At 45.4% G+C, this 27,501-nt stretch overlaps 1 protein-coding gene across 2 annotated transcripts in view; it reads right to left on the minus strand.

Annotated features, from left to right (window-relative positions):
- NAF1 (nuclear assembly factor 1 ribonucleoprotein) overlaps window positions 1-27,501 on the minus strand; it is a 76,468-nt gene that overhangs the window by 37,537 nt on the left and 11,430 nt on the right. Inside the window, exon 3 of one of the 2 annotated variants that reach the window (XM_034772012.1) lies at window positions 12,686-12,779. In XM_034772012.1, the coding sequence (XP_034627903.1) occupies window positions 12,686-12,779 (94 nt within the window). Of the gene's footprint in view, window positions 1-12,685; window positions 12,783-27,501 lie in introns of both variants that reach the window. The other variant, XM_034772010.1, reaches the window with a different exon arrangement.

Consider the following 27,501-nt stretch of genomic DNA (forward strand, 5'->3'; position numbering starts at 1 on the left):
GGAAAACAAGAATGACCCTAGCAGACATCTGTGACATAGTTAAAATAACCTTTTCAGCGGTCTATGAACATTTGAAACTCCAAGTCACCATTCTGAACTCCTTTGGGGGGGAGGGGGGAACGGAAAAGACATCTAGGTGCTGTTACAGATTAGTAACTCAACGCCGGTAGCCAGGCCTTATCATTTTTGCATTGCTTCTTACAGCAGAAATCTCTCCCATTACTATAATAATAAACTTTACATTTGAGTCACACTTACTGGGCTCTGGGATAGCTTCTGTCTCCACCAGGTTCTCTGCAGGTTTGTCAGTGGGCTGTTCCTTGTCAGGGGTGGGGAACGGTGGAAAGAAAACAGTTCTTCCAAGTAAGGTTGGAGAATTTGCTGTTGATCCTGATCCACAGCCTGCTCTGTGACTTTTTTCCATTAAAAAAAAAAAAAAAAAAAGTCAATTCAAGCTCCTCACTGAGAGCCTGCTTCTGGTTCCCCTCAGTTCCCATGCTGCAGTCAGGGGCCAGCAGGGGATATCCCGGCTGACCAGGTCATCATGAAGCAGAACTGGCTCTGTGCTGGGTGCAGTGTCCAAAACCCAGAAGACATCATAAAATGGGCATGTTGTTGAGTTGCCTGAGGTTCGGTTCTTGTCCCTGGTCTTCCAGTACTCACTCTTCAGCCTCTTAATAAGCTCCCTGCATTGATCACTTGACCAAAAAATCTGCAGAGCTGCCAGTTTTTTAAGCTCTCTCCTAGTATGCATAGTCAGACCTGGTGCTTTTGCTGAAGTCCACAATTTTACTGGCCTCATGCCAGAGATTCACCAAAATCTGGTTGTGCTCTCGTGACCATGAAGCAACTTGCTTTGCAAAAGGTTTGATCAGTTCACTCTCCATTACAAACCCATGAGGCTCTCTGACAGTGTGCTTACAGACTGGTGATCAGAAAAAAATGGGTAATGCTGATATGAGCTGCTGACGTTTGCAAAGTGGGGGTGGCTTCTTGTTTTCAATAGAGTGGATTGCAGATTCTTGGGATAGAGGGGACGAAGGCAGTTATCCCATGGAATTGTGAGATACTAGCTAACTCTAACTCCTGGGACCTGAGTCAAGCAGGGCTGCATATACACTGCAAAGCAACAGGGCTCGGACCCTGTATCCTGGCTTGACTCGAGTGAAGACCATCCAGTCCTGTATGGTCCTGTGACCCTGGATCCAAACCCTAGGTTAGCACAACTGCAATGCAGATGCAAGAGGAGTTAGGCTGGAGCCCTGGCTCAAGCTTGGTCTTACACTGCAATGTAGACATATCCAGAGACAAATATTGGGAGACAACATCGATCTCAGAAGAGAATGGAATCTTGGGACCATTGGTCCTACCAATATGGACTCTGACTTAGATTTGGTTTTAACCTTAGACTTGCTCACCTAATGTCTGCCATATGTTTTATTCCAGTTGACTAATAAATGCCATCTTGTTTTGAAAAGGCTGCCTGCTTCACTGCACATACTTCGCTGGTTGCATTGCTCCTTCAGAAGGTACAGCCTCTCTCAGGAGTCTGATTTCAATTAGACTTGCTGTTGAAAGCTACAGTAAGAAGCAGGGTGTGCTGCAGCCTAAGAGTTCAGACTCAGAATCAGGGGGTTGCATGACCCACCCTGAAAAAAGTATGGTCCCTTGGGGCCTCGCACACTGAAAGGGTTAGTCCAATCCCTTTAAATCTGTGACTATATTTTACTTTTCAGTGCTCTACAGATTTTTGTATTTATGATGCATCGTTACACTGCAGACAATATGAAGTTGGAGGTTTTGCTAGTGCAGAAGAGAAAAAGTAGACTTTAGTATCCAAAAGGAAGGAGGACACAGTTTGAGATTGTGGGATAAACAAACCAACTGAAGACAAGGCCACAGGGAGAAAGTCCATTCCCAGAGAATTAGAGGGAAAGGAAAACAGAGGTGCAGCGAGGTAGTGACCTGCCCATGCCTCACAGCAGGTCAGTAGCAAAGATGAAAACCTAGCACTCCTGATTCCAATTCTTTATGCCATGATATCTTGCCTAAATTATGTGAAATGCTAATGGCTAAAGTGATAACAGTTGACTCACATTGCCATTATAATGTTTCAGAACTGACAATCAATTGAAATTACTGGGCCAGTTCACACCTCGCAACTATTACATAAGGCAGTCTGCAGACTCAGGGCATGGGATGAGCTCATCACATAGTGCCATGAACGTGGCATTCCTCATCCAAAGTTCTGCAGCCAGTGCTCGTCATCCCAGACGTGCATCACGATGTGATCCCAACACTCAGTGCTTGTTTCCCGAGCCAAAAGCAGCGTTCCACTGTGGTCAGCACCTCTGTGAATGCCACAAGCAATCTCATGTCATGGCTACTACGCGTGGCGAGATCAATGTCGCACTCCTCTTGACTTTATAGTTTAAGGAGTAACTCCACTACCATTCATAACATGTTAGTGAGAGCGAACAGCATACTGGTCAACAGAGCCATGAGCTCCGAACAGCCAGAGCACAGGACTACTAGGGGGCACAGTGTGGGGCCACAAGGATCGAGGATGCCTTGAGGCAGCAATTTGAAGCTGAAAGCCACTAATATTTGTTGCTATGCTCAGGAGTGCAGTGCTTGTAATGCTAGGAAGTGATTGGTGCAGACTATGAAATATGTGAGTTTAACATAATTCTATGTTGCTTTGCAGGGCTCTTTTTGCTTTCAATTAATAGAATAAAGATTGCTTTCAAACCAACACAATTATTTTATTAAAAGACAACAACAGAAGAAAGACTCAAACAATAATAATAATAAAAATACATCATCGGGGATGGGGATGGGGGAAGGGAAGGTCCCAAGAGGAGGAGGGGTCCCGGGATGGCTACAGATGTGTGTATGTCCAGGGATCATATCCTGGTTTGTCCTGATCATATCCTTCTCCTTTGGAGTACAATGCAGCGGGTACTGTACTACAACAGGGCCAAACTGCAGAGGGCAGGTGTTGAGTGCAGTGGGTAGTGGGAGTCCTCAGGGCTGGACTGTGAGGGGGAAGGAGTGGAATGCAGCGGATATAGACTGGAGCCAGGAGGTTGATAACTGTGTTGGCGGTGTCGGGTGGGGGGAGGAATGGGAAAGAATTTTGCGACAGCGGCTGCAGGGGAGGGCGGGCACGCGCGGAGCTGCTTGGTTTGAAGAGCTAGTATTGCCTGGAGCATGTCTGCTTGGCGCTCCATAACCTTTAAGAGCCACTATGTGGCTTCATTCTGGTGTGCCGCATTCTCCTTTCAGTCCCTCTTCTCGCTGTCCCACCGCTCCTTCAATTCCTGTTTCTCAGCGGTAGAGTACATCATAACATCACGCAGAAAGTCCTCCTTAGTTCTTCGTGACCGCTTTCTACTTCTGCACAGCCATTCAGCAGCTGGTAACAAAGAGGGAGGCTGGGCAACCAAGATCATCTCTGTGAAGTTTAAACGCAACATTGTACAGAAGCAATATTGTTTGCAACACAGAGAACATTGATTCAGTCTGTACTCACACACCTGTCACTAACTGGCTGACCCCAGGCAAACACCCATGAGCCACAAGACCCGCAAAATGGTGAGTAGCTGCAGGGACAGGGTAAATCACTCTTCCCCGACCCTGCTGTACACTGGGTACTTGGGGAGAGCCAGGACTGTAGGGGGGCCTGATAATCATTCCTGTCCCCACACTTTCCACAGGATGTGATCATTATGGAAGATATCTCGCTGCTGAGGGTGAGCAGGGAATCAAGGGAGGGTCTTCTCCAAGCCTGCGGCTTCCGCCCTGGCCCCTATGCAGCTCACCTGTGTGCAGCAATGGTCCCCCCCTCTGCCCTCCTCCCTGTGATGGCACAGTGGCACAGGAAAGTTACTGTTAACGGGGCAAGAAACAAAGCAGCTCTGCCAAAGAACCTGCGGCAGCGAGTTGCCCCAGTATCTCCACGAGAGTTTCCTGGAGATCTCTGAGGGAGATTCCCGTGAAGTGAGGCAGCCTGTTCCGTCACTCAGACTAGGCATGAGGTGGGAGACAAGTCTGCTTTCTGCAACCTTCCTGCCCCCAACAACTCGCTTCGGCAATTCCCAAATTAAAATCCACTTACCGGGGGCCTCCTCTTGTGTTTGCACTTCACCAAGCTCCGACTGCTGTGACTGGCTAGCCTCCTCCGGAGTAGAAAACATCTCCTGGCTGCATGCATCTCTGACCTCTGAGTCATCCTCTGCCTCTGGGTCTCCCTCCCCGTCCACATCCTCATCCAAGATTTCCTCCTCCTGGCTCAGTCCACTCTCAACTGGCATGTAAGCCACCGAAGTATCCACAGTGGTCTTCGCAGTGGAGGTGAGGTCGCCACCAAGTATTGTGTCCAGCTCTTCGTAGAACCGGCAGCTTGTGGGCGCATTACCGGAGTGATTTGCCTCCTGCAGGCCTTGTGGTAGGCGTTCCACAGCTCCTTCACTTTGACCCTGCACTGTAATGTGTCCTGGTCATGGCCCCTTTCTGTCATGCATTGTGAAATCTTTCCATAGGTATCATAATTCCTACAGCTGGGACTGGACAGCTCCCTCTCCCCAAATGCTGATGAGGTCCAGCAGCTTGGCATTGCTCCAAGAAGGTGATCGCCTGGTGCGTGGAGCAGGCATGGCCACCTGGAAACATGTGCTGAGACTACTACATGCAAACAGGAAGGGGACTTTCAAAATTCCAAAGGAATTTACAGGGTGGGGCTGACGGTTGGTAACCTGAGGGCAGGGCAGTAGAGTTCAAACTGTTGACCAGCGAGGCGAGAACAGGCATTGTGGGACAGCTCCTGGAGGCCAATCGCAGCACTGTAATTGACCACGGTGTCTACATTGGCACCACAGCTCTGTAGCCCTGGTGCAGAAAGCTGTATGCCTCTCGTTGGGGTGTTTTTTTTAAAAGCGCTACAACTGCACAGTTTCTGCACATTAAGTAGCATGGCAGTGTGTACACCTTGGGAGTTACAGCACAGAAAACTGATTTACTGTGCAGAAACTTGCCAGTGTAGACAGGGCCTCAGGAACACACATCCCTGCACTGGTTTACATTTGGAAGGTTCCTTTGAATCCATAAGGACTACAAACTTAGGCCAAATTTTTCAAGCCTGAAAAGTCAGGCCACATCTACACTAGAGATCTTACAGCAGCACAGCTGTACCGATGCAGCTTCACCACTGTAAGGGTATGTCTACACTACGAAATTAGTTCGAATTTATAGAAGCCGGTTTTATTGAAATCGGTTGTATACAGCCGATTGTGTATGTCCACACAATAAAATGCTCTAGGTGCTCTAGTCGGCAGACCGCGTCCACAGTACGAGGCTAGCGTCGACTTCCGGAGCATTGCACTATGGGTAACTATCCCACAGCTATCCCACAGTTCCCGCAGTCTCCGCCGCCCCTTGGAATTCTGGGTTGAGATCCCAATGCCCGGATGATGCAAAACAGTGTCGCGGGCGGTTCTGGGTACATGTCGTCAGGCCCCTCCCCCCTCGTCACAGCAACGGCAGACAATAGATTCGCGCCTTTTTACCTGGGTTACCTGTGCAGACAACATACCACGGCAAGCATGGAGCCCGCTCAGCTCAGCTGAGCTCACCGTCACCATATGTCCTCTGGGTGCCGGCAGACGTGGGACTGCATTGCTACACAGCAGCAGCTGCTAACTGCCTTTTGGCGGTAGACGGTGTAGCATGAGTGATAGCCGTGGGGCTGGCAGCCGTAGTGCTGCATTGCACCAGCCCCTTCCAGGCGATGGTATATTATGACTGGTACCCGTCGTCGTCATACTGGTATGGCTGTCAATCATGGCCACCTGGGCAGACATGCTACTGTTTTGATGATGACGGTTACCAGTCATAATATACTATTTTCTGCCAATTGCCCAATATTGTCTGCTAAGCACCCAGAAGAGGCCGAGGGCGATGCTGGGTGCTGGCGGACGTGGGGCTGGCAGACGTGGGGCTGCATTGCTACACAGCAGCAGCCCCTTGCCTTTTGGCAGATGATGGTATATTATGATTGGTATCCATCATCATCGTACTGGTATGGCTGTCACTCATGCTGCAGCGTCGGCTGCCACCTTAAGATGTAAAAAATAGATTTGTTCTGTGTTCATTTGCTTCCCCTTCCTCCGTGAAATCAACGGCCTGCTAAGCCCAGGGTTTCCAGTTTAATCTTTGGGGGGACCATTCTGTGTGACAGTTGTTTGTGTTTCTCCCTGTTCCTGTACCTGTACGCCATGTCGTCACTCGGCCCTCCCTCCCTCCCTCCCTCCTTCTCCTGGTCCATCAGATACTACTTTCGCGCCTTTTTTCTGACCAGGCGCCATAGCTAGCACTGGGATCATGGAGCCCGCTCAGATCACCGCGGCAATTATGAGCACTATGAACACCACGCGCATTGTCCTGGAGTACATGCAGAGCCAGAACATGCCAAGGCGAAACCCGGACCAGGCGAGGAGGCGATTGCAGCACGGCGACAAGAGTGATGAGGAAATTGACATGGCCATAGACCTCTCACAAGGCACAGGCCCCAGCAATGTGGAAATCATGGTGTCACTGGGGCAGGTTGATACCGTGGAACGCCGATTCTGGGCCCGGGAAACAAGCACTGACTGGTGGGACCGCATCGTGCTGCAGGTATGGGACGATTCCCAGTGGCTGCGAAACTTTCGCATGCGTAAGGGCACTTTCATGGAACTTTGTGACTTGCTTTCCCCTGCCCTGAAACGCCAGGATACCAAGATGAGAGCAGCCCTCACAGTTGAGAAGCGAGTGGCGATAGCCCTGTGGAAGCTTGCAACGCCAGACAGCTACCGGTCAGTCGGGAATCAATTTGGAGTGGGCAAATCTACTGTGGGGGCTGCTGTGATCCAATTTGCCAGGGCAATGAAAGACCTGGTGATAGCAAGGGTAGTGACTCTGGGCAACGTGCAGTCAATAGTGGATGGTTTTGCTGAAATGGGATTCCCAAACTGTGGCGGGGCCATAGACGGAACCCATATCCCTATCTTGTCACCGGAGCACCAAGCCACCGACTACGTAAACCGCAAGGGGTACTTTTCAATGCTGCTGCAAGCCCTGGTGGATCACAAGGGACGTTTCACCAACATCAACGTGGGATGGCCGGGAAAGGTACATGATGCTCGCGTCTTCAGGAACTCTGCTCTGTTTCGAAAGCTGGAGGAAGGGACTTTCTTCCCGGACCAGAAAGTGACCATTGGGGATGTTGAAATGCCTATCGTGATCCTTGGGGACCCAGCCTACCCCTTAATGCCATGGCTCATGAAGCCATACACAGGCAGCCTGGACAGTAGTCAGGACCTGTTCAACTACAGGCTGAGCAAGTGCCGAATGGTGGTGGAATGTGCATTTGGACGTTTAAAAGCGCGCTGGCGCAGCTTACTGACTCGCTCAGACCTCAGCGAAAAGAATATCCCCATTGTTATTGCTGCTTGCTGTGCGCTCCACAATATCTGTGAGAGTAAGGGGGAGACCTTTATGGCGGGGTGGGAGGTTGAGGCAACTCGCCTGGCCGCTGATTACGCGCAGCCAGACACCAGGGCGGTTAGAGGAGCACAGCAGGGCGCGGTGCGCATCAGAGAAGCTTTGAAAACGAGTTTTGTGACTGGCCAGGCTACTGTGTGAAACTTCTGTTTGTTTCTCCTTGATGAACCCCCCACCCCCCCCCCCCCCCCGACCCGGTTCACTCTACTTCCCTGTAAACCAACCACCCCACCCCACCCTCCCCTCCCCTCCCGCTTGCAGAGGCAATAAAGTCATTGTTTTTTCACATTCATGCATTCTTTATTAGTTCCTTACAGAGGTAGGGGGATAATTGCCAAGGTAGCTGGGATGGGTGGGGGAGGAGGGATGGAAAAGGACACACTGCATTTTAAAACTTTAACTCTTATTGAAGCCCAGCCTTCTGATGCCTCGGCGATCATCTGGGGTGGAGTGACTGGGTGGACGGAGGCCCCCCCACCGTGTTCTTGGGCGTCTGGGTGAGGAGGCTATGGAACTTGGGGAGGAGGGCTGTTGGTTACACAGGGGCTGTAGCGGCGGTCTCTGCTCCTGCTGCCTTTCCTGCAACTCAACCATACGCTCGAGCATATCACTTTGATGCTCCAGCAGACGGAGCATTGCCTCTTGCCGTCTGTCTGCAAGCTGACGCCACCTATCGTCTTCAGCCCGCCACCTCTCCTCTCGTTCATGTTGGGCTTTTCTCATCTCCGACATTGACTGCCTCCACGCATTCTGCTGTGCTCTATCAGCCTGGGCGGACATCTGCAGCTCCGTGAACATCTCGTCCCTCGTCTTACGTTTTCTCTTTCTAATGTTCGCGAGCCTCTGCGAAGGAGAAACATTTGCAGCTGGTGGAGGAGAAGGGAGAGGTGGTTAAAAAAGACACATTTTAGGGAACAATGGGTACACTCTTTCATTACAAGGTCGCATATTTCGGCTTGCAGGCAGCCATCGTAGGCCACAGTGTTTTGGCTTTTTTAACCTTCTTAACATGCGGGAAAGGTTGCAAACAGCAGCGCATTTCCCATATCAAGGATGAATTGGGTTGTCCATTTAAAATGGGGTTTCAATGTAAAAGGAGGGGGCTGCGGTTTCCCGGTTAACATGCGGCACAAACACAAGTAAACCACCCCCCCCACACACACACACGATTCTCTGGGATGATCACTTCACCCCTCCCCCCCACCGCGTGGTTAACAGCGGGGAACATTTCTGGTCAGAATAGCAGGAACGGGCGCCTCTGAATGTCCCCCTTAATAAAATCACCCCATTTCAACCAGGAGAGCTTTCTGGAGATGTCCCTGGAGGATTTCCGCTCCATCCCCATACACGTTAACAGACTTGCTTGCTTTTTTTTTTGTAATGTTTACAAATATTTACAAAGTTACACTCACCAGAGGTCTCCTGTGTGCCCTGAGGGTCTTGGGTGAGTTCGGGGGTTACTGGTTCCAGGTCCAGTGTCACAAACATATCCTGGCTGTTGGGGAAACCGGTTTCTCCGCTTCCTTGCTGCTGTGAGCTACCTACAGTACCTCCATCGTCATCTTCCTCGTTCCCCGAACCGTCTTCCCTGTGTGTTTCTCCAGTGAGAGAGTCATAGCACACGGTTGGGGTAGTGGTGGCTGCACCCCCTAGGATCGCATGCAGCTCCGCGTAGTAGCGGCAAGTTTGCGGCTCTGCCCCGGACCTTCCGTTTGCTTCTCTGGCTTTGTGGTAGGCTTGCCGTAGCTCCTTAATTTTCACGCGGCACTGCTGTGTGTCCCTGTTACGGCCTCGGTCCTTCATGGCCTTGGAGATCTTTTCTAATACTTTTCCATTTCTTTTACTGCTACGGAGTTCAGCTATCACTGCTTCATCTCCCCATATGGCGAGCAGATCTCGTACCTCCCGTTCGGTCCATGCTGGAGCTCTTTTGCGATCCTGGGAGGACTCCATGACGGTTACCTGTGCTGATGAGCTCTGCGTGGTCACCTGTGCTCTCCACGCTGGGCAAACAGGAAATTAAATTCAAACCTTCGCAGGTCTTTTCCTGTCTACCTGGTCAGTGCATCTGAGTTGAGAGCGCTGTCCAGAGCGGTCACAATGAAGCACTGTGGGATAGCTCCCGGAGGCCAATAACATCGAATTCCGTCCACACTACCCCAATTCCGACCCGCAAAGGCCGGTTTTATCGCTAATCCCCTCGTCGGAGGTGGTGTAAAGAAACCGGTTTAAAGGGCCCTTTAAGTCGAAAGAAAGGGCCTCGTTGTGTGGACGTGTCCAGGCTTAATTCGGTTTAACGCTGCTAAAGTCGACCTAAACCCGTAGTGTAGACCAGGCCTAAGATCTCCCATGTAGCCAATCTATGCCAACAGGAGAGCGCACTCCCATCCACATAATTAAACCGCCCCCAACGAGTGGTGGCTGCAGCTACATTGGTGGGAGAGTGTCTCGCACCGACATAGCACTGTCCACACCAGCATGTCTGTCAGTGTATCTTATGTCGCTCAGGGGGGTGTTTTTTCACACCCTTGACGTAAGTCATACCGACAAAAGCGCTAGTGTAGACATAACCTCAGTCTCTTAAAATTTCATGTACACAACTAAAAATATAAGTGATCCTCAGGAAATAAATGACTGAGGAAAAGAGATTAGGTCCTACTTTATTCCTTTTACTTCCTTCCAGAGGATCTGTTTCACGGGGACTATCCTTCCAAGTGAGGACAACTGAACTCAACTTCTTCCCAAGATTCATTTTGACTCCTTTGAACAGCTAGAAAATGCAAGGGGACTGCGTGAACAGCTCCTTCCTTTCCCCCAGTAACTTCTGTCACAATTTAAATTTGTTTCCAAATAAAAGAGGTTGTCGGGTTCAAATTCATTTAAAAAGAAAAACACAGCAGGTTTTCTTACCTATATTACCAACAAAAATTTAGATTCAAATACATTTTAAGTGATCTAATTTATTTTTTGGATTTCACTCAAAGGAACAAAAATAAACTACTAGCCAATTTCAGTCTTCTTTAAAATTAGTTTCAATTCCTGGTTCTCAAAGGTGATAGGCTTCTGCAACAATTAGGTCTGAAATATTTTTAAAGGAATAATATGCTCCCACAAATAAGCTTTAAGTTAGTTTTTTAAACAAGATTTCATAGAAACATTTCTTTTAATGTCATGTGCTATAGAAGTCCGATTTCACAAGATCTACATTTGGGACCTATATGGACCTGAAATATCCCTTTAATATATACTGCATGTATCTATGCTTTTGTCCACTATACTTCACAATCCCACCTGGGCTCACCCTACAACCAGCACAATACACGAAACACTTCTGCACTTTAGTCATGCTCTATCCTATGGCTGCTAGCACTCGCAACCAATACCTGGGTCAAGGTGCCAGGAGCAACATAAGTAAAAAATGTGAAAAGGATGAACAAATGCATAGTGCAAACACTGTGGGAGAAACACAAGGTTGTTTCTCTATTACCATATACTGAAGGAGAGAGGAGAAAGCATTCTGGCCTGCATTGCTATAAAACGTTGAAGGCTTTCCTTCACCATCCTATATACCTTCTAAGGATGTGTCTTCCCTGACAGCGCTTTTAACGTGGCTGTGTAGTCGCGGCACCAGCGCTGAGAGAGAGCTTTCCCAGCGCTGAGAGAGAGCTTTCGCAGCGCTGTAAAAAAACCCACCCCCACGAGGGGAGTAGCTCCCAGCGCTGGTGCACTGTCTACACTGCCACTTTACAGCACTGAAACTTGCATCGCTCAGGGGAGTGGTTTTTTATACCCTGAGCGAGAAAGTTTCAGCACAGTAAAGTGGCAGTGCAGACAAGGCAGCCTAAGACAATTTAAATAGAACATGTGCGACTAAAAAATTTTCTGAACATTTTTTAAATGTTTACAGGAAGATTAAACGTTTACTTCCCAAATATTTCTGTAATTAAGATATTTAAATAACTCATTCCAAATGATGGAGAAAAAGTTCTCATTTTAAACCTTTCACAAAAAACACAGCCACTTGACACCTCATTTCTTTGTCTATTGCTGTAATCATGCTGTGTTCACTTGGTCAACCTCCTTTGGCTTCCCAATTAAGAGTTAATGTTCAGTCACTGAGGGTATGTCGGGGTTCTCAAACTGGGGGTCAGGACCCCTAAGGGGGTCATGAGGTTATTACGTGGGGGGTCGCGAGCTGTCAGCCTCCATGCCAAACCCCGCTTTGCCTCCAGCATTAATAATGGTGTTAAATATATTTTAAAGTGTTTTTAATTTATAAAGGAGGTCGAAGTCAGAGACTTGCTATGTAGAAGGGGTCACCAGTACAAAAGTTTGAGAATCACTGGGGTATGTTTACACAGCAAAGAAAAACCTGCTGTTTTGTTGCTGTGTAGACTTCCAGGCTCAGGCTGAAGCGCAGGCTCTGGGACCTTCCCACCCTGCAGGACTTTTCTTTTGCTGGGTAGACATACAACGAGAAACTCAGGGTCTTGTCCAGATTCTCCATTCATATATATGGATTCTATTCAGCTCTTGATGGCACTTCCACACTAACTCAGACAGTGACTTAACTATCCAATAGCCTCATAGAGGCATTCAGCACAACTAATGGACAATCTACCCTAATTCTCAATTACTGAGGGACAATCTCCACTCATTGATATATTTTGCTTTCCACAATCAAATCTCTGTACAACTTCTCATGAGTGAGGTGCCCGAATACTTAGATGCTAATATCAAAACTGTATTCTTAAATGTATTCACCTAAATTTGGATTATTGCTGATTATGTACTCTATGTATCATATGACTTTTAAAAACAAACTTTGTATTTGTGGATAATCTAAGCACTATACCCAGGTATACAGACACTCTTCTCTATCTATGTATTACATAATTTTTTTAACATTAGCTTTAATACAATTTTTTATCTGTTCAGTAGAACAGTTTGTATTCAATGCCCTACTTTCTTTTCCCTTACATTCTGTAAGAGCATGAAGCCAAAGGAAATGGAGGACTGCCTTATCCTTCAATTCTAGTATACCGATACGTAGCTTCTTTTCCAAGTGGTTCCAATTATCATGAATATATATGTATAACTGTATTTTCATTTAAACAAAATAAGAGAACTAGATCTTGCTTACCCAACTGCTCAATAATGCTTGAAACTGTCCCAAAGGGCTTCAGCTCAACATCCTCAGGCAGAATTATTGTCAAATCTTCAACAGAAGGCGGTCCCTGCTAATATAAAAGTAATTAATTTTCAAAATATAATACTTTGTGGTCAGACATTCCTCAATGGCTGGCAGGGTATGATTTTAAACATTTCACTTTTGCAGTTCAAGAAAAAAAAATTATGGCTAATTTCTAGTAATAATTCATTCTAATAAATGGAATACAAACAAAATTGTTCAAATTAAAGAGAGCTGAAATTACATCTGGGGAATGTTATTTTACTGATTTTTAAAATACTTCCATGCCACAGCACTGCTGCATATATATCCATTACATCTAAGTCAGTTTTACTCAACCAAAGATTAACTTGAACAGTTAAGAGAAATTTGGTTTTAAACTTCACTTTCTGACATGAACTTTTAAATGATTATACAATCACATCCATGTACAACACTGGAAAATATTTCTGCAGCAGCAGACAAAAATGGTATTAAATGCAGAACAGCAGAGATTAAATATCTGATATAACAGCAAGGAGAAGAGTGTATTAAACCTAAAAATTATTGAATTATATAGGATACTAGTACAGCAATAAATTAGTAAGCCTTTAGTAAGAAGACATCTGAGCTGTTGTCCGGCACACAATAAAACAGCCTAGGAGAACTGTCCCCCCGCATCCCCACAAAGATACATAGGTACAAACCAGTATATGTAATATACATATCTAGAGTTATATCTATACTGCAGTCCGCAGATGTGACTGCAGCATATGTAGACACACCCAGCACAGTCTTGATCTAGCTAGATCAAAGCTAGCTTGAGTAACAATAGCCATGAAGCTATAGCAGCATAGGCAGCAGCCACTGAATTACGTACCCATGGGGCCTGGATGAGCAGAGCTACCCTATCCAGCCACCAGTCTGCGATCACACCTCCTGAATGCAGCATAAGCATGCCCTAAGTTTCACTGTGTGTAACAAAATGCTGAAAGACCCATCATAGTACAGCAATCACCACCACTCTCCAAACTTCTCTAAAACTATTAGCATACAAAACTTAAACACACTCAACATTATATTAATTATCTTCATCATCCCATTTTATTGTATTGCATTGATATTGTCAGGAAGACACCATGTGTCACTTCGCCCTATATTCCTGTAAGTTTGATACAGACCTCTTATCTTATGGTGTTAAAATAATATACACATTAGTTCACTCATCTCTGAATCCAATGTATTCTGGATTCTCTTCAGTAGAGTTCACAAATACTCAACAGACCTCACAGTACTAGCTTCATTTTTGTTATTTTTGCCATCCACAATCAGGAAACTCCACAGTATTAAAAACGAGATATTAGTGAAGACTCCTTTATCCAGTTTCCTAGGATGGACTTGTACACTAAGATAAACAATTTTGAGATCATACCTCCCCAACCCAACCAGCAATGGGCCTAAATCTACAATTTTTGTGCCACATTTCAGATAAGCTAATTATTGGAATAAATTTGCATCTGAACAGTGGAGGAATGGTTTGAGGGGTTTCGTATAACTACAGTGCTTCTCTTGCATCAACATCATTAGAGGCTTTGGTAGTTGTATATAGTACCACATTCAACACTATCAGCTCCCCTATCCTGAGACATCGTTTCATACCATTCTAAACTTAGATCTAACAAAGGTTCCCATTTTCCCTGAATTTTTATATTAGCAGAGACCATACTTTTAGGAAGGCTTCGGGTATACAAGATGTATTTCAGGGGTAATAGAGCAAAGCCAATGATTACTTTATAGATTCACATAAAATATGCAGGGTCCTGGCTGAGCATATACAAAAAAAGTGAGGCATCTGGAAAGCTTTACTCTTACTTTTAGTTATGCAAAAAAGTACAAAGGTTTGGAACCAAAACATATTAGCCTGACATTTAATACCAGCCTCGTACCACACATGAAACACTGAATTGGCCAAATTAATTTGGAAAAAGAAATGATTCAGGACTGGCCTTAGACAGGATAGGGATAGAAAATTAGCCAGATTGTCTCTACTTTCAATATGTAACTATCCTTTTTATTGGCTCTCATATCCCTAAATAACTAAAAACACATTAGCTTAATATATTACTCAATAGCTTCTTGGAGGCATCATGTTGACAAGCTCTTCTCAGTCTTGGCAGACAAGCTCTCAATCTTGGTAAGAGTTCAGCTTTTCAGGATTCAAACCCCAACAATTTGCCATTGACAAGCTATGCTCTACGGTTTCAAGTTGAGGACTTCTAGGCCTCAATTCTCCTTCCTACCCCTACCACACTGAAACGTTGATAGACTTTTTAGTTGGATACTAAATTTCTTGGGACAGGAACCATCTGAAGGTTACTCTGCTGCACCCAGAGTTCTTCACAATGGATCCTGCACATTCCTACTCATGGGACAATGGAACATTTCACAGCAGTGCCCATTGCAGTGCTCTTGTGTCCTCTCCTACTCTTTTTCTCACATTTTCTGAGAATTAAGGAGAATGGTGCTCCAGTTGCCCGAGTTCCTTCCTTTGCCTCCTCAGGTCCAAGACTGTAGTTAGGACTCCAGGGAAGAGAAAGGAAAGCAGGGAATGTGAATGTGCAAAGAATTTCAGGTACAGGCAACCATCATTTCTACTTTGTGGTAGTACCCTCTTCACATTCCCAACACATGGGATAGTTTGGGAATAAGTACTGTCATCTGAGAAAGTTGAAACAGAGACCTAATTAAACAGTGACTGAAGAACCACTCTACCAAACTGAGCAACTGACCTGTATGCTAGGTCTATTGCATAGTGTTCAGTAAAAGTGCAAACAGAGTTCCACAGAGCTGCTCTATAAATTTCTACAGTGGGAATATATCTAAGGCACAAGGCCATCTTTGGCACTGTGAAATGTTATCTAATCCCTAATGGGAGAGTAGAGGCTAGCTATCGTCAATATATGTTTTCTTTAGGCGAGAGGAAACACATCTAAAATAGACTGATAGTCTGCTTCTGTTCTCAAGCAGAACCTCAGACATTTGGAGTTGTGCCTGGATGTGAACAGATTTCCAGATAACCCGAGGCAAAGCTCTCATCTATCAATGATGTCTTTAGAGACCATTCATGCAGCTCTCTTCTGACACTACCCAGCTGATCTACTACCTTGTCTTCTTTGCCAGCTATGGAGTAAATGTAATGAATGCATCAGTCCCATAATCCCACAGCTTCCCTGCACAGTTGGGCGGAATAAGCTTCTCTTTGCTCACATTGTACATCACTGATGTGTTGTCCAGAACAACTTGAAGTAGCTTGTCTTGCAAGTGAGGAGGAAAGACTTTAGCATCCAGCTAATTGCTTTCAATTCTAGTACACTGTGCGTATGTAGCTTCTTTTCCAAATGGTTCCAATTATCATGAATTGTTAGGTTGCTGAAATGGGATTCTCCATCCCATATTGGGTTGCTGACGAAGCTATGGAGTTTAAAGTTACTCCTTTCAGGATGTTCTAACACTCTTTCTACCGTGAAAGAGATAGGAGAGCTTCTCTTGGGAGAGTCAATTTCAACTTGGCAGATATTGTGCTAGTCAATATTGCAGAGCTCTCATCTTGAGCTGTGCATTGAGGTTACTTATGTAGCTGAGGCTATTAGGTCTGAGGAAGAACACTGCTGTCTAGTTGGAGTTCTCTTGACGTCTAATTATTGCTGACTGAATTTTCAGGAAGGGTTCATGTGAGGAAGGCTCTTCCTGCTTGAAAATCCAGAATCACCCAGTGAAGGAGAATTTTTGTGTATGTAGTAAGTGCTTTTCCCCCCCAATTTATTCTCAGTCAGGTTCTCAAAAAGGTAACACGTGTGAGTCATATTCCTGGACAGACTTCTAAATAGGGGTATACAGGGTGTCACAGTTACAGGGAAAGATGCACTTTAGACCGCCTTTAATCCTCTTGAGTACATCCTGCAGGTAGGAGGCCTGGCTTCCTTTACCTCCCCCTCTCCCCCCATGGGAAAACCCATGCAGTTCAAGCACTCAGGCTGGGTCTCCCCCTTTAACAATCATGTTAACTCAACAGGACCAACTATGTTTGGCACCTATAAGCCCTTTTCCTCTGGGAGCCTGTGACAACTGATTAAAGTGACTCAAAAGCAATCTTCAAAACTAATTATTCATTCACCTAGAGGTACATAACACCTAAAGCAAAAGATTGAAACTAAAAATCCCATAGACATAGGTTTTACCTATGTTGTCATGTTTCCTTGCAAGTTTTTATACACACCCTTTCAGCCAGTTACCTCCAATTCTGAGTTGGGGGAGAGACCCTGACTACTGAAGTTTCTGTGACTTTCTAAGGCCATGTCTACACTACCACTTATGTCGGCAAAACTTGTCGCTCGGCGGTGTGAAAAAATAACTCACCCCGAGCGACATAAGTTTCACCTGCATAAGTGGTAGAGTGCACAACACAATGTTGGTGGGAGAGCTTCTTCCACCGACATAACTACCACCCCTTGTTGAAGTGCTTTTATTATGTTGATGGGAGAGTTCTCTCCCACCAGCATAAAGCAGCTACAGGAGCGATCTTACAGCAGTACTGCTGCGACACTGTAAGCTCACTAGTGTAGACATGGCCTTGGTCTCTCTGTCAGGGTCTCCCTCCAGGCAGCTTCTGAATATCCACTCATTTCTTCCCTATGCCAATATATTGAAGGCAGTTTTCCAGGCTTTTATTTTTTTATTGGGGGGGGGAGGGCGGGGGCGAGTGAGCTTCCCTTCAGAGATTCATGTCTCATGCACCCCTCTCCCCATTTCCCTCCAAAAAAAAATATTTTTTGCAGGGAGCCAGAGATGCGTGCCAAGGAGAGCCATACTGAAGGTGGGCAGGTGCTCACCATGTGGTAGTTGAGGAGGCCTTCTGTTCCCTGTAGTGGTCAGGCAACTTCAGCGGCCAGGACCCAGCTTCCTGTCTGTCTGTCTCACTCCCCACTGTGGAGGGGAAACAAACAGAGTAGTGCTGAAGGGCTGGGGTCAGGAGAGGAGCAGAAGGCTGCACCCCATGAGTACTGGTTCCCCTTCTAGACACAGCTCCCATCCTGACCCTTCAGCACAATCCCATCCACCTCCCCAGCGCAGGCTCTGTCCAGCAAGGAAAGTAGGCAACATGGTGTGTCCTGAGGCCACACTCAGGAGGGGGCTCTGTCTAGCAGGAGAGTCAGTTCTCTCAGGGTACAACCAACTACTTGCTCAGAGTCCCCACCAGCCTCCTGCAGCTACTCAGTGAGGATGCAATACGGGCAGGGAGCCTAGCCCCAGCAGCCAAGACACCCTGTTTAGAGCTCCCTCCTTCAGCTCAGGCCTATAAAGTCATCATGCCACCCTGATAACCTTGGTGAATCACCCATAGGTGTACATACCTCCCAGTTTGAAAACCTCTGCTTTAAGGTACCAGTATTCTCTTTGATCCTAGGCTAAGGCCCGGGAAGAGCGAACCTTGCCAGGCTGACTGGAGCTAGACAGGAGCATTCCTCACTTCATAGCGCCCCCACTGTCCCACTAATGAGCCTTGTGTGTCATTATTTCATTTTTCTGTTTGTTTCCCCCACAAAAAACCTCCTTCAATTCAACTCCTGGCAGTCAGGCCGGATAATATCAAACAGGTAAACTGAGGTGTATATATTTATAGGAGATTACACACAACTCCCTTATTCTCCACACCATGTATAGCCTATCATCTTAGATGTGCTGCCACCGCCGATAGACACTTTGTAAATACTGTATATGGGAATAGCAGATACACCAAAGGGAAGGACCCTGTACTGCTAGTGATCTACTCCCAGAAGGAAGCAAAAATACTTGCAATGTGAAGGCCTCATAACAATGTGGTACACACCCTGTAAACAGAGCCCTGAACCAATTTTGGGTGGATAGGGAAGGAATTATGGATGCTTGTGTCAATAGACAGACTATGAACTTTCTGATGAAGGAGCTGAGCTTTCTCAGATCTAAGATGGGTCAGAGTCCTTCATCGGAAGCCAGAAAGCATATGGAATAGAATCCCTTTTGAACATTCTATATAGTTCCTACTTCCAAGAGCAAACTAAATTCTGTCCTTAGCTTTCCGAGGGTCCATGAATAGGAATGGAAGGGATGGTGTAAAACTGTAAGGAATAACTCCTTTGCATTATTTCTAGGATCCAAAGGGGTGGGAGAAGGAGGAGAAGAAAGGAGAAAGAGTATAAACAAATTAAGATTGGTTAGGAGCTTGAGCCTCACATCAAGCCTGAAAAAAGGCCTGATGCAGAAGACAAAGATGTGGTTTGTCTGCCCTTTCGATGGGACTTGACGCTATCTCCTCTCCGCTGCTGTTGAGCAGGAGGTTGCTGGTGCTGGTATCGATCAGGGTGGATAAAAATCAAAGTTTTTTTTAAAAATCATTATTTAAATCGTATTTTTTGATAAAATGCTTTTTGAGGAAAAAACCTATCTAAAGATAGTTTTAATTAAGATGCATTATAGCTCAAAAATATCTCATCATGGAATAGGGATTATGAATTCTAGTTCTATAGTATGAGAATATATTCATGGAACTCATTTACAAAACTTAAATATTACAATAGTTCATGGATTAGGGACCCAATGTTATGGGGTTCCACAGGCTTCTGTATAGATTATTTAGGTTTATCTTTCTATCTACCCAATGGGACCCAGTGCTCAGTCTAGAAGATACCAGACTGCTTAGTTTTGCAGTTCACAAACTGTGGATGTGTGCCTCCAGAGGTAATATGCTTGTTAACAGCAAAAATGTTTTTAAATAAATAAATATATAGAAGTGAGAAATAACAGATCTCAACCCTATTGTCCCTCGGCAAATTTGTGTACACAGAGTCAATCCCTTACCTCGTTCTAAAAGTGCAAAAGTTTCAAAAAGTTCAATAAATAGAAGATTGATGGGGGTGGAATAGATCTGGACAGGGAGAAGAAGCCTAGAGATAAATGTGAGAAGTGAGGGACATACGCTTGTTTTGTTAAAATATTGTATGTTTGCTGTTGAAGAAAAAAATCCAGAATACTTAATGTTGTTGTTTTAGTTAAATAAAACAATTTAAATGTCTGTCTGGTGAGGTTCTCCTCCTAATGCAGCATGGCAAGAAAATCCTCCAAATATTAATGATTAACCTGTTGAATTGGAGATATTTATGAAGTCACTGGGAGGTGAACTATCTGCTTCAATTTCCTTTGGTAAATGAAATATCCAATCATTCATTTTCTGATATAGCTGTAAAACTGATCTGAAAAGTGTATAAAATAAATCACTGTTTAAAAAATTATAGTGTGTACCTTCTAAAAATGAAACCTACATCTCTGAGTTATGAAGAATATGTATTAAGGTTATAACAACCAACAAGAATCCACATTTATGTATAAATCCATGATTAAATCGAATCTTCCTGACTAGTGACTGATGCAGTTGCATCAAGATGAAGAGGCACAAAGGCAATGCTGTGTATGGTATCTAAAGACAGGAGCTTCAAACCTCTTTTCTGGGGACTGATAAACCCCTAGCAACCCAGGTGTTCATCTAATAAGGCTCATCTTTTCTAGGATTTCATCAGTCCTTACAATGAACAAACCATCACTTTTGAATAGAAGATACTCCACACATATTCTGGTTTCAGGTGGAAGACCAGAGGATGCATGTCTTCTCTACATGATGGCTGGAACTTCTGCAACATCTGACAAATCAAATGAGGCTCTCACAGTGTTATGCACTCTACTCCATGTACAGGCCCTGCAGACTTCTGTCTACCACCCTCAGATCGATAGTCTTGTGGAAAGGTTCAACAGGACCCTCAAGGCCATGATAAGGAAAGTGGTAAGTTGGGATGGGAAAGACTGGGACACACTACTGTCTTACCTCATGTTTGCCATCTGGGAGGTTCCTCAGGCCTCCACCGGGTTTTCTCCCTTCAAGCTATTATACAGATGCCACCCCGTGACATATTAGAAATAGAAGGGAGATCTGGGAGAAGAATCCAACGCGGGGAGAAACATAATCAAACACATGCTACAGATGAGAGATCGGATAGCCCGAGTCACCCCCATCGTATGGGAGCACTTGGAGAAAGCACAGGAGGCCCAACGAGCCCACTACAACCACCAAGCAAAGGTTCAGTGGTTCCAACCTGGAAACCGGGTGATGGTATTGGTACCTGCGGCGAAGAGTAAGCTCTTGGCCCCGTGGCAAGGGCCGTACGAAGTGGTCGAACTACAAGGCGCAACAGCTGGGACACCGGAAACAAGAGCAAAGGACACAAGAATCCCTACCCAACAGGGCAGACGGCCCTTCCGGGCCCCGGAGGTCTAAAGGAAGAGACCCTGCCAGAGGGGAGAGACTGAACCGGGTGTCTGGTCTATTGCCATGCCGCCCGGAGGGGCTACCAGAAACTGAGAGGCTCCCCTCCCTACCCGCTCCCCATCAGGGAGGCCAGGAGGAACCGTGCTCTGACAGGGTGTGGACAGTAAACCCAAGGGCCTGGGGGAAAATTCTGAGGGAAAAGAGGAATACCCCAGCCCGCCGCTAAACGGAAGTGTGGGACCCACCGAGTTGGAGAGGAAGCTTTGTCACAGTTGTTTTACAGGATTATTAACACCAGCACCATGTAAAGGTGGGAGCTGGGGCACTTAGTCCCAGGTCCCAATGTCACTCTGCTTTAAGGACTCCCTTCACTTATACCTTAATTCTCTCCAGCACTGCTGATTTGGTGTACAGTGCAGCAGAGGCAGCAATGCAATGGGACGTCTTTTCAAGCACTCATGTTCAAAGCATGCAGCCATGGAATATTTAAGAACAGTGATAGCTGGGACAAGTAATCTGTCAAATATAGCCTATGAACAAGATTTCAGTTAATTCCAGCTACATATAAAGTCTGAACAGTCTGTTACTCTGTTAAGATCTTCATCTCAAAAGACTAACACAGATGTTAAATGACAGTTTTTCAATAGTTTTAACTCAAATTAATTAACGGATTTAAGTTTGGAAAATTCACTCCTAGTGCAGTAAGTCTGGGGATGATTCACTATATTTTTCATAAATAAAGCAAAGAAATTCCATCACTGCTAAGTACAAAACATAATTCATATAACTATGGAATTGTGACCAATGCCTTCGTAATACTTCTCAGGAAAATGATCAAGCCACCTTTTATATATTAAGTCTATAAAGTACATGTACCTAGTCATTTTATATTTGTTTAAGCCAAACATTCAACATCACATTAATGGATAAATTCTGTAGCCTGATTTAATAAGAAGACTATTCATATATTTAACCTACGTCTCAATACTCTTTATGAGCACAAAGAGCTTAAGAGGATCTATGAAACTATTCCAAAATTTAAGTCCATTTGACACATTGTATCCAATGTCTGCTAATCCTATTGTCCTAGAGTGGAAAGTTTTTTGTTTTGTTCTTTTAAAAAATAGGAAGTCTATGTACATTTCTTCATGTGACTTTTTCCTCTTCTCAGGATTTGGTTAAATGTACTTTCATGGAGGATTACACCACCAGTTTTGTAAGGCATCTTTGACCAAAGTCTGTTTAAGTCATCTTAGAGTATATGACTACACTACAAGCATTACACCGCTGTACTGTAGACATTTGCTACACCAATAGAAGGGGTTTTTCTGTCACTGTAGTAAATCCACCTTCTTGAGAGGCTGTAGCAAGGGCTACAAAAGAATTCTTCCATCAAGCTAGCAGGGCTTAGGGTAGCCTGACAACTCTTAAGGGTATGAAGTTTTCACACCACTGAGCTATGGAGCTAGGTCAATCTAAGTTTTATGTATAGGAGGCCTTAGTCATTAGAGGCCCTCTGACTTCCCAGTGAGAAAAGAAATATATATTTGGATTTCTCTTTACCTTTGGAGGTAAAGAGAAACTCCCTTCTCTTACTAGTGTTATTTTGAAAGATAGCTTACTCTATATTTACGGTTGCTTTATTCAAACAAAGTAATTATATAAGCTGTCAGCTATATGCCTCCTGTTAATTCTAGTACTGTAATATATGGCAGCTATAAGATACAATTGATAATCTTGATGCTTAGAAGATCAGCCCTTATTACCTGTCAGCTGCATCAAGTTATACTTTTGTTTAAACAAACAGCTTACAGTCAGTGCTGAAGTGGAAGCTGAAACTTACTATCAATTGATCCTGTAATTTAATTAAATTTAAATCAAAAGAAAAAATTGCCGATCAATTCAGCATTTTCATTTGAACATGAATTTTATATAATTCAACATTTCATTATAGATGAGCATCCGAGGATTTCACTTCCCAGTTTGAGCCCAGTACGAGAATTCTTGTTCATTTCTTTTGTAAGTCAAGACTTAGTGCTGGTAAGAACTGCAGAGATGCTTTGTAATGACTCCACTATAACTATATCCAAGAATGTGAAATCTGTATATGTAGATCAGCGGTCTCCAACCTTTTTACACCCAAGATCACTTTTTGAATTTAAGGGCAACCCAAGATCTATTCTGCCCCTTCCCCAAGGCCCCATCCCGCTCACTCCATCCCCCATCTCTCCGTCACTCGCTCTCCCCTACTCTCACTCACTTTCACCAGGCTGGGGCTCGGGAGGGGATGCGGGCTCTGGGCTGGGGCCGAGGGGTTCACAGAGTCACAGGGTCAGGGCTGGGATGCAGGAGGTTGTTTGGGGTGCAGGAGGGGGTATAGGATGCTGGCTCCAGGAGGGGGCTCAGGGCTGGGGTGCAGCCTCCGCAGGGAAGCACTTACCTTTGGCAGTTCCCGGTCGTTGGCACAGCATGGCTGCTACTAAGGCAGGCTCCCTGCCTACCCTGGCCCCACACCGCTCCCAGAAGGGGCCAACGAGCCCCTCGGGTGGTGGGGGACAGGGGAAACATGTCTCAACGAACTTCCCCTCTCTGCAAGCACCGCCCTCGCAGCTCCCATTTGCCACAGCTCCCCATTCCCGGCCAATGGGAGCGGTGCTTGCAAGCAGGAGCAGCATGTGGAGGGAGACCCTCCCTGCCCCCCCCCTCGCCCTGGGGGTGCATTGGCTGCTTCCGGGAGCAGCGTGGGGTCAGGGCAAGCACGGAGGATACCTTAGCAGCAGCCCCACTACACTACCGGAGATCGCAATCAACTGGAAGATCCTCTAGGATCAACCAGTTGATCGCGATTTACAGGTTGGTGACCACTGATATAGATATTATTCTGATGCTTTATCCCTTCCTAAAGCAAAACAGCTCGTGGGATGAAAACCCTGCTTGTATAGAGATACTAATATGGCTCTGCTCTCATATAAGGTACTCATTTGGTTTCACACCCTTGCCAAACTTGTGGTGGACTATATTATAGTGAGTAACACATCCTTAATGTTTCAAAGTTGCTCATGGGTCTTCAGTGCTAAATAGTGTAGTAAATGGTAAATTTAACCACAACAGGCAAGTAAGTACCGGCTTACAAAATAACACTCAAAAGGTACATCAGCAATATTACAGAACCAGTCAGACTACTGCGATAGCTACAGAGCCTGTCATTGTTTGACTCAATCACTCCATTTGCTTGCTTTTATGGTGTGAAGTCCTAAACACTAAAGCTAGTCTTCAGTCCTTGATACATCTCAATATACTTCAGTGTGCCCTAGGCAAGCATGCTATCTTATATACACACAAGATGAGCTGGTAACAATAGGACAAGGACAGGGCAACAGGCTTAAAAATTCTTTTTAAATGCTTTTTCCGTGTTTAAGTTTGTGCAGAATTTATATATATTTAATTGGCATGAATTTAGGGGAGTCCAACACAATACACAAAAGGACCTCAATAAAACCCACAGTATTATGGGATCTGCCATACTAGATCCTATTCCAATCCCATCTAGCCTAATATCCCGTCTCTGACAATGGCCAGAATCAGCTGTTTCAAAGGAAGATGCAAAAGCCATACATAGTAGGAAGGTATGGTACAATCTGCCCCAATGAAGATCTCCTCCTAACCCTTAATAGTTTGAAGTTGGCTTAAGCTCTAAAGCATGAAATATTTATTCCTTCCAAGTTACTTTGTTTGCATTAAATATTACAACTCTGAATATCCAATATTCATATTGTCATCCAATCCCTCCAAACCATATAAATTCTTGCCCTCAATGACACACTGCCCTACTGTTCATAGTTGCATTAAGTCCATTAGAAGGCTCTCTAAAGCAATTTGTCACTAATCAGGAAGTATTTGTTAATGTTTTTCTATGCATCAAGTGAAAAATCATTTCCCTTTTTCAGTTTTCAATTTGCCACCTCTCAATTTCACCACCCATTCCCTCTTTCTTGTGTTGAGAAAGGGAGAACAGAAGCTCCTGATCTACCATCTCTATATGCTTCATTCTTTTACGTACTTCTATCATGTCCCTTTTTATTTGCCTCTTTTCTAAAATAGACAATCCTGATGAGTGCAATCATTTTCATTGCCCTTTTCTGAACACGGTCTAATTCGGTAGTATTCTTTATGTGATGAGATGAGTATTACTGCACATAGCATTATAGATGAGGGCATATTGTCAATTTATATAATGGCATTAAACTATTTTATAATCCTCTTATTCTTACTTCATATAAAGTAGATTATGGCTAATTACCCAGCCTCATTTTATCAGAAAGATGCCAGTTTTAAATATCTTAATTAGAATTTAGTTCTTATCTTGAAATAGGGAGTAATAATTACAGATTTAATGAGTTTGTATCATTTATGAAACTCAGGAGCAAAGAAAGAAACAATTAGATTCACATCAAGATGTTTCATCTGCAGTACTTAGAACAGAACTCTAATTGCAAGCACACAACAAAATATAAAAATCCATATCAAGTTCTGTTACCCACCAGACAATTCTCATTAATATGAAGTGAGAAGCAGGATGGTCAGCATAATCTTTGAATCCTTTGGGAGCTTAAGAAGAGCCAAATACATTTGGGAGGGCCAAAACTTACTTTTCCAAGGTTTGATAAGCTCTACAAACATTTTAAAATAATTTGTAAAACTTGCAGAATGCATTCAAGTTTTACGAGTCCCACATTTGAAAGAAAGATTTAATTTTAAAAAACCAGGGAAATCTGTATGACACAAATGATGAAGAAAAACACTAACAAATACTTCCTGATTAGTGACAAATTGCTTTAGAGAACCTTCTAATGGACCTAATGCAACTATGAACTGAAAATATATATATATACACACACACACATTTTGAGTTGTGTGAACTTCTCTTAAGATGATCTTATGTAACACACTGAAATGTCTCTGAAAATTCTGAAATAGTAAACAAGCTTGTAATTTATACTGAATGTTAATTATAAATAGTCTATATTTCCTCTAACAAGTCTGTCTATGACTGACTCATGAAGTGAAAAACCAATAAATAAGTACGGACATACTAGCTCAGACCAACGTCCACCTAGCCCACTTCCATGTCTTCTGACAGTGGCGGGTGCCAGGTGCTTCAGAGGGAATGAACAAAATAGGGCAATTATTGCATGATGTATCTAGTCCCACCTTCTGGAAAACAGAGGCTTAGGCAGGGCCGGTGCAAGGATATTTTGCACCCTAGGTGAAACTTCCACCTTCCACCGCCCCGCGCCCCCGTAACATGTGTTCATTGAGGGGCAAATCCCAACAACCCTTTATAGACCCCAGGGGCCAGCCGTGGCCAGGGGCTGCTCCCCAGACCAGGTTTCCCCCTCCCCGCCCCCTGAACTCCCCTGGAGGGTGCACAGACCCTCTGTGAGCCCTCCCCACCCTACCCCGGCAGCCCCTGCCCCGAGTCCACTCAGTGGCTTTGACGGGCTTCAGCCGCTGCAGCAGCTCGGCAGGGAGGAGCTGCCTTCTGGGGGCTCCTGCAGCAGATGCATGTGGGCAGAGGTCCCTGTGCGTCCCCCTGGCTCCTCCCTCACCGCACTCGGGCTCTGCCGCTCCTGGGAGTGCGAGCCGCCGCTGCTGCCCCTCCCGGAGCAGGCTCAGGGCCCTGTGCCCCAGCGGTGGCTCACATGCCCAGGAGTTGTAGAGCCCGAGCGTAGCGAGGGAGGACCTGGGGGGCGCATAGGGGCCTCTGCCCGCATGCCTCTGCTGCAGCCTGCAGGAGCCCCCGGGGCGGGCGCCAGGCTGCACCCTGGGCAGGAGGGGCAGGAGGTGCGGCTGCTCCCCGCTAGCGGTGCCACCGCCTTTGCGGGGCTCCTGCCCCCATGCACCGTGCCAGCTCCTCCATGGCTGGGGCTCACTGCCTCCACAAGCCAACGCTCCGGAAGGCGGCTTCTCCCTGCCGAGCCAGGGCACTGCTTTTTGGCGCCCCCAGGGCCATCCTTAGGATTTATAGGGCCCTATGCACTATTATTAAACTGGTGTCCCTATGCCCGACGGCAGCCTGAGCTTGTAGCCCAGCGGAGGCAGGGGCGGAGGGACAAGGCAGAAAGAATAACAAGACGCCCAGCCCGCCTCACGGTGGCGGAGAGTCACAGTTCCCCGCAGAGACCCCTGTACCCTCTCCCTCACGCAGAACGGACAATGCAGAAGGTACCTAATTAAAAGCACTAAAATTGAAAATAAAAAAAAAATGTCAGTCACGGGTTTTTTGATATGCCCTGAAGTTTGTCAGACATTTACTTGCAAAAACTTTGTAGTAAGGGTGAGTCAGCTGTCTTGCTGAATACGACATTAAATATTATGGAATACATGATGCAGCTCTTCTCTGTTTTATATTTTCTTAATCAGTATTTCTGAGCTG

The sequence above is a fragment of the Trachemys scripta genome, chromosome 5 (assembly GCF_013100865.1).
Source record: "Trachemys scripta elegans isolate TJP31775 chromosome 5, CAS_Tse_1.0, whole genome shotgun sequence".
Taxonomy (NCBI): domain Eukaryota; kingdom Metazoa; phylum Chordata; order Testudines; family Emydidae; genus Trachemys; species Trachemys scripta.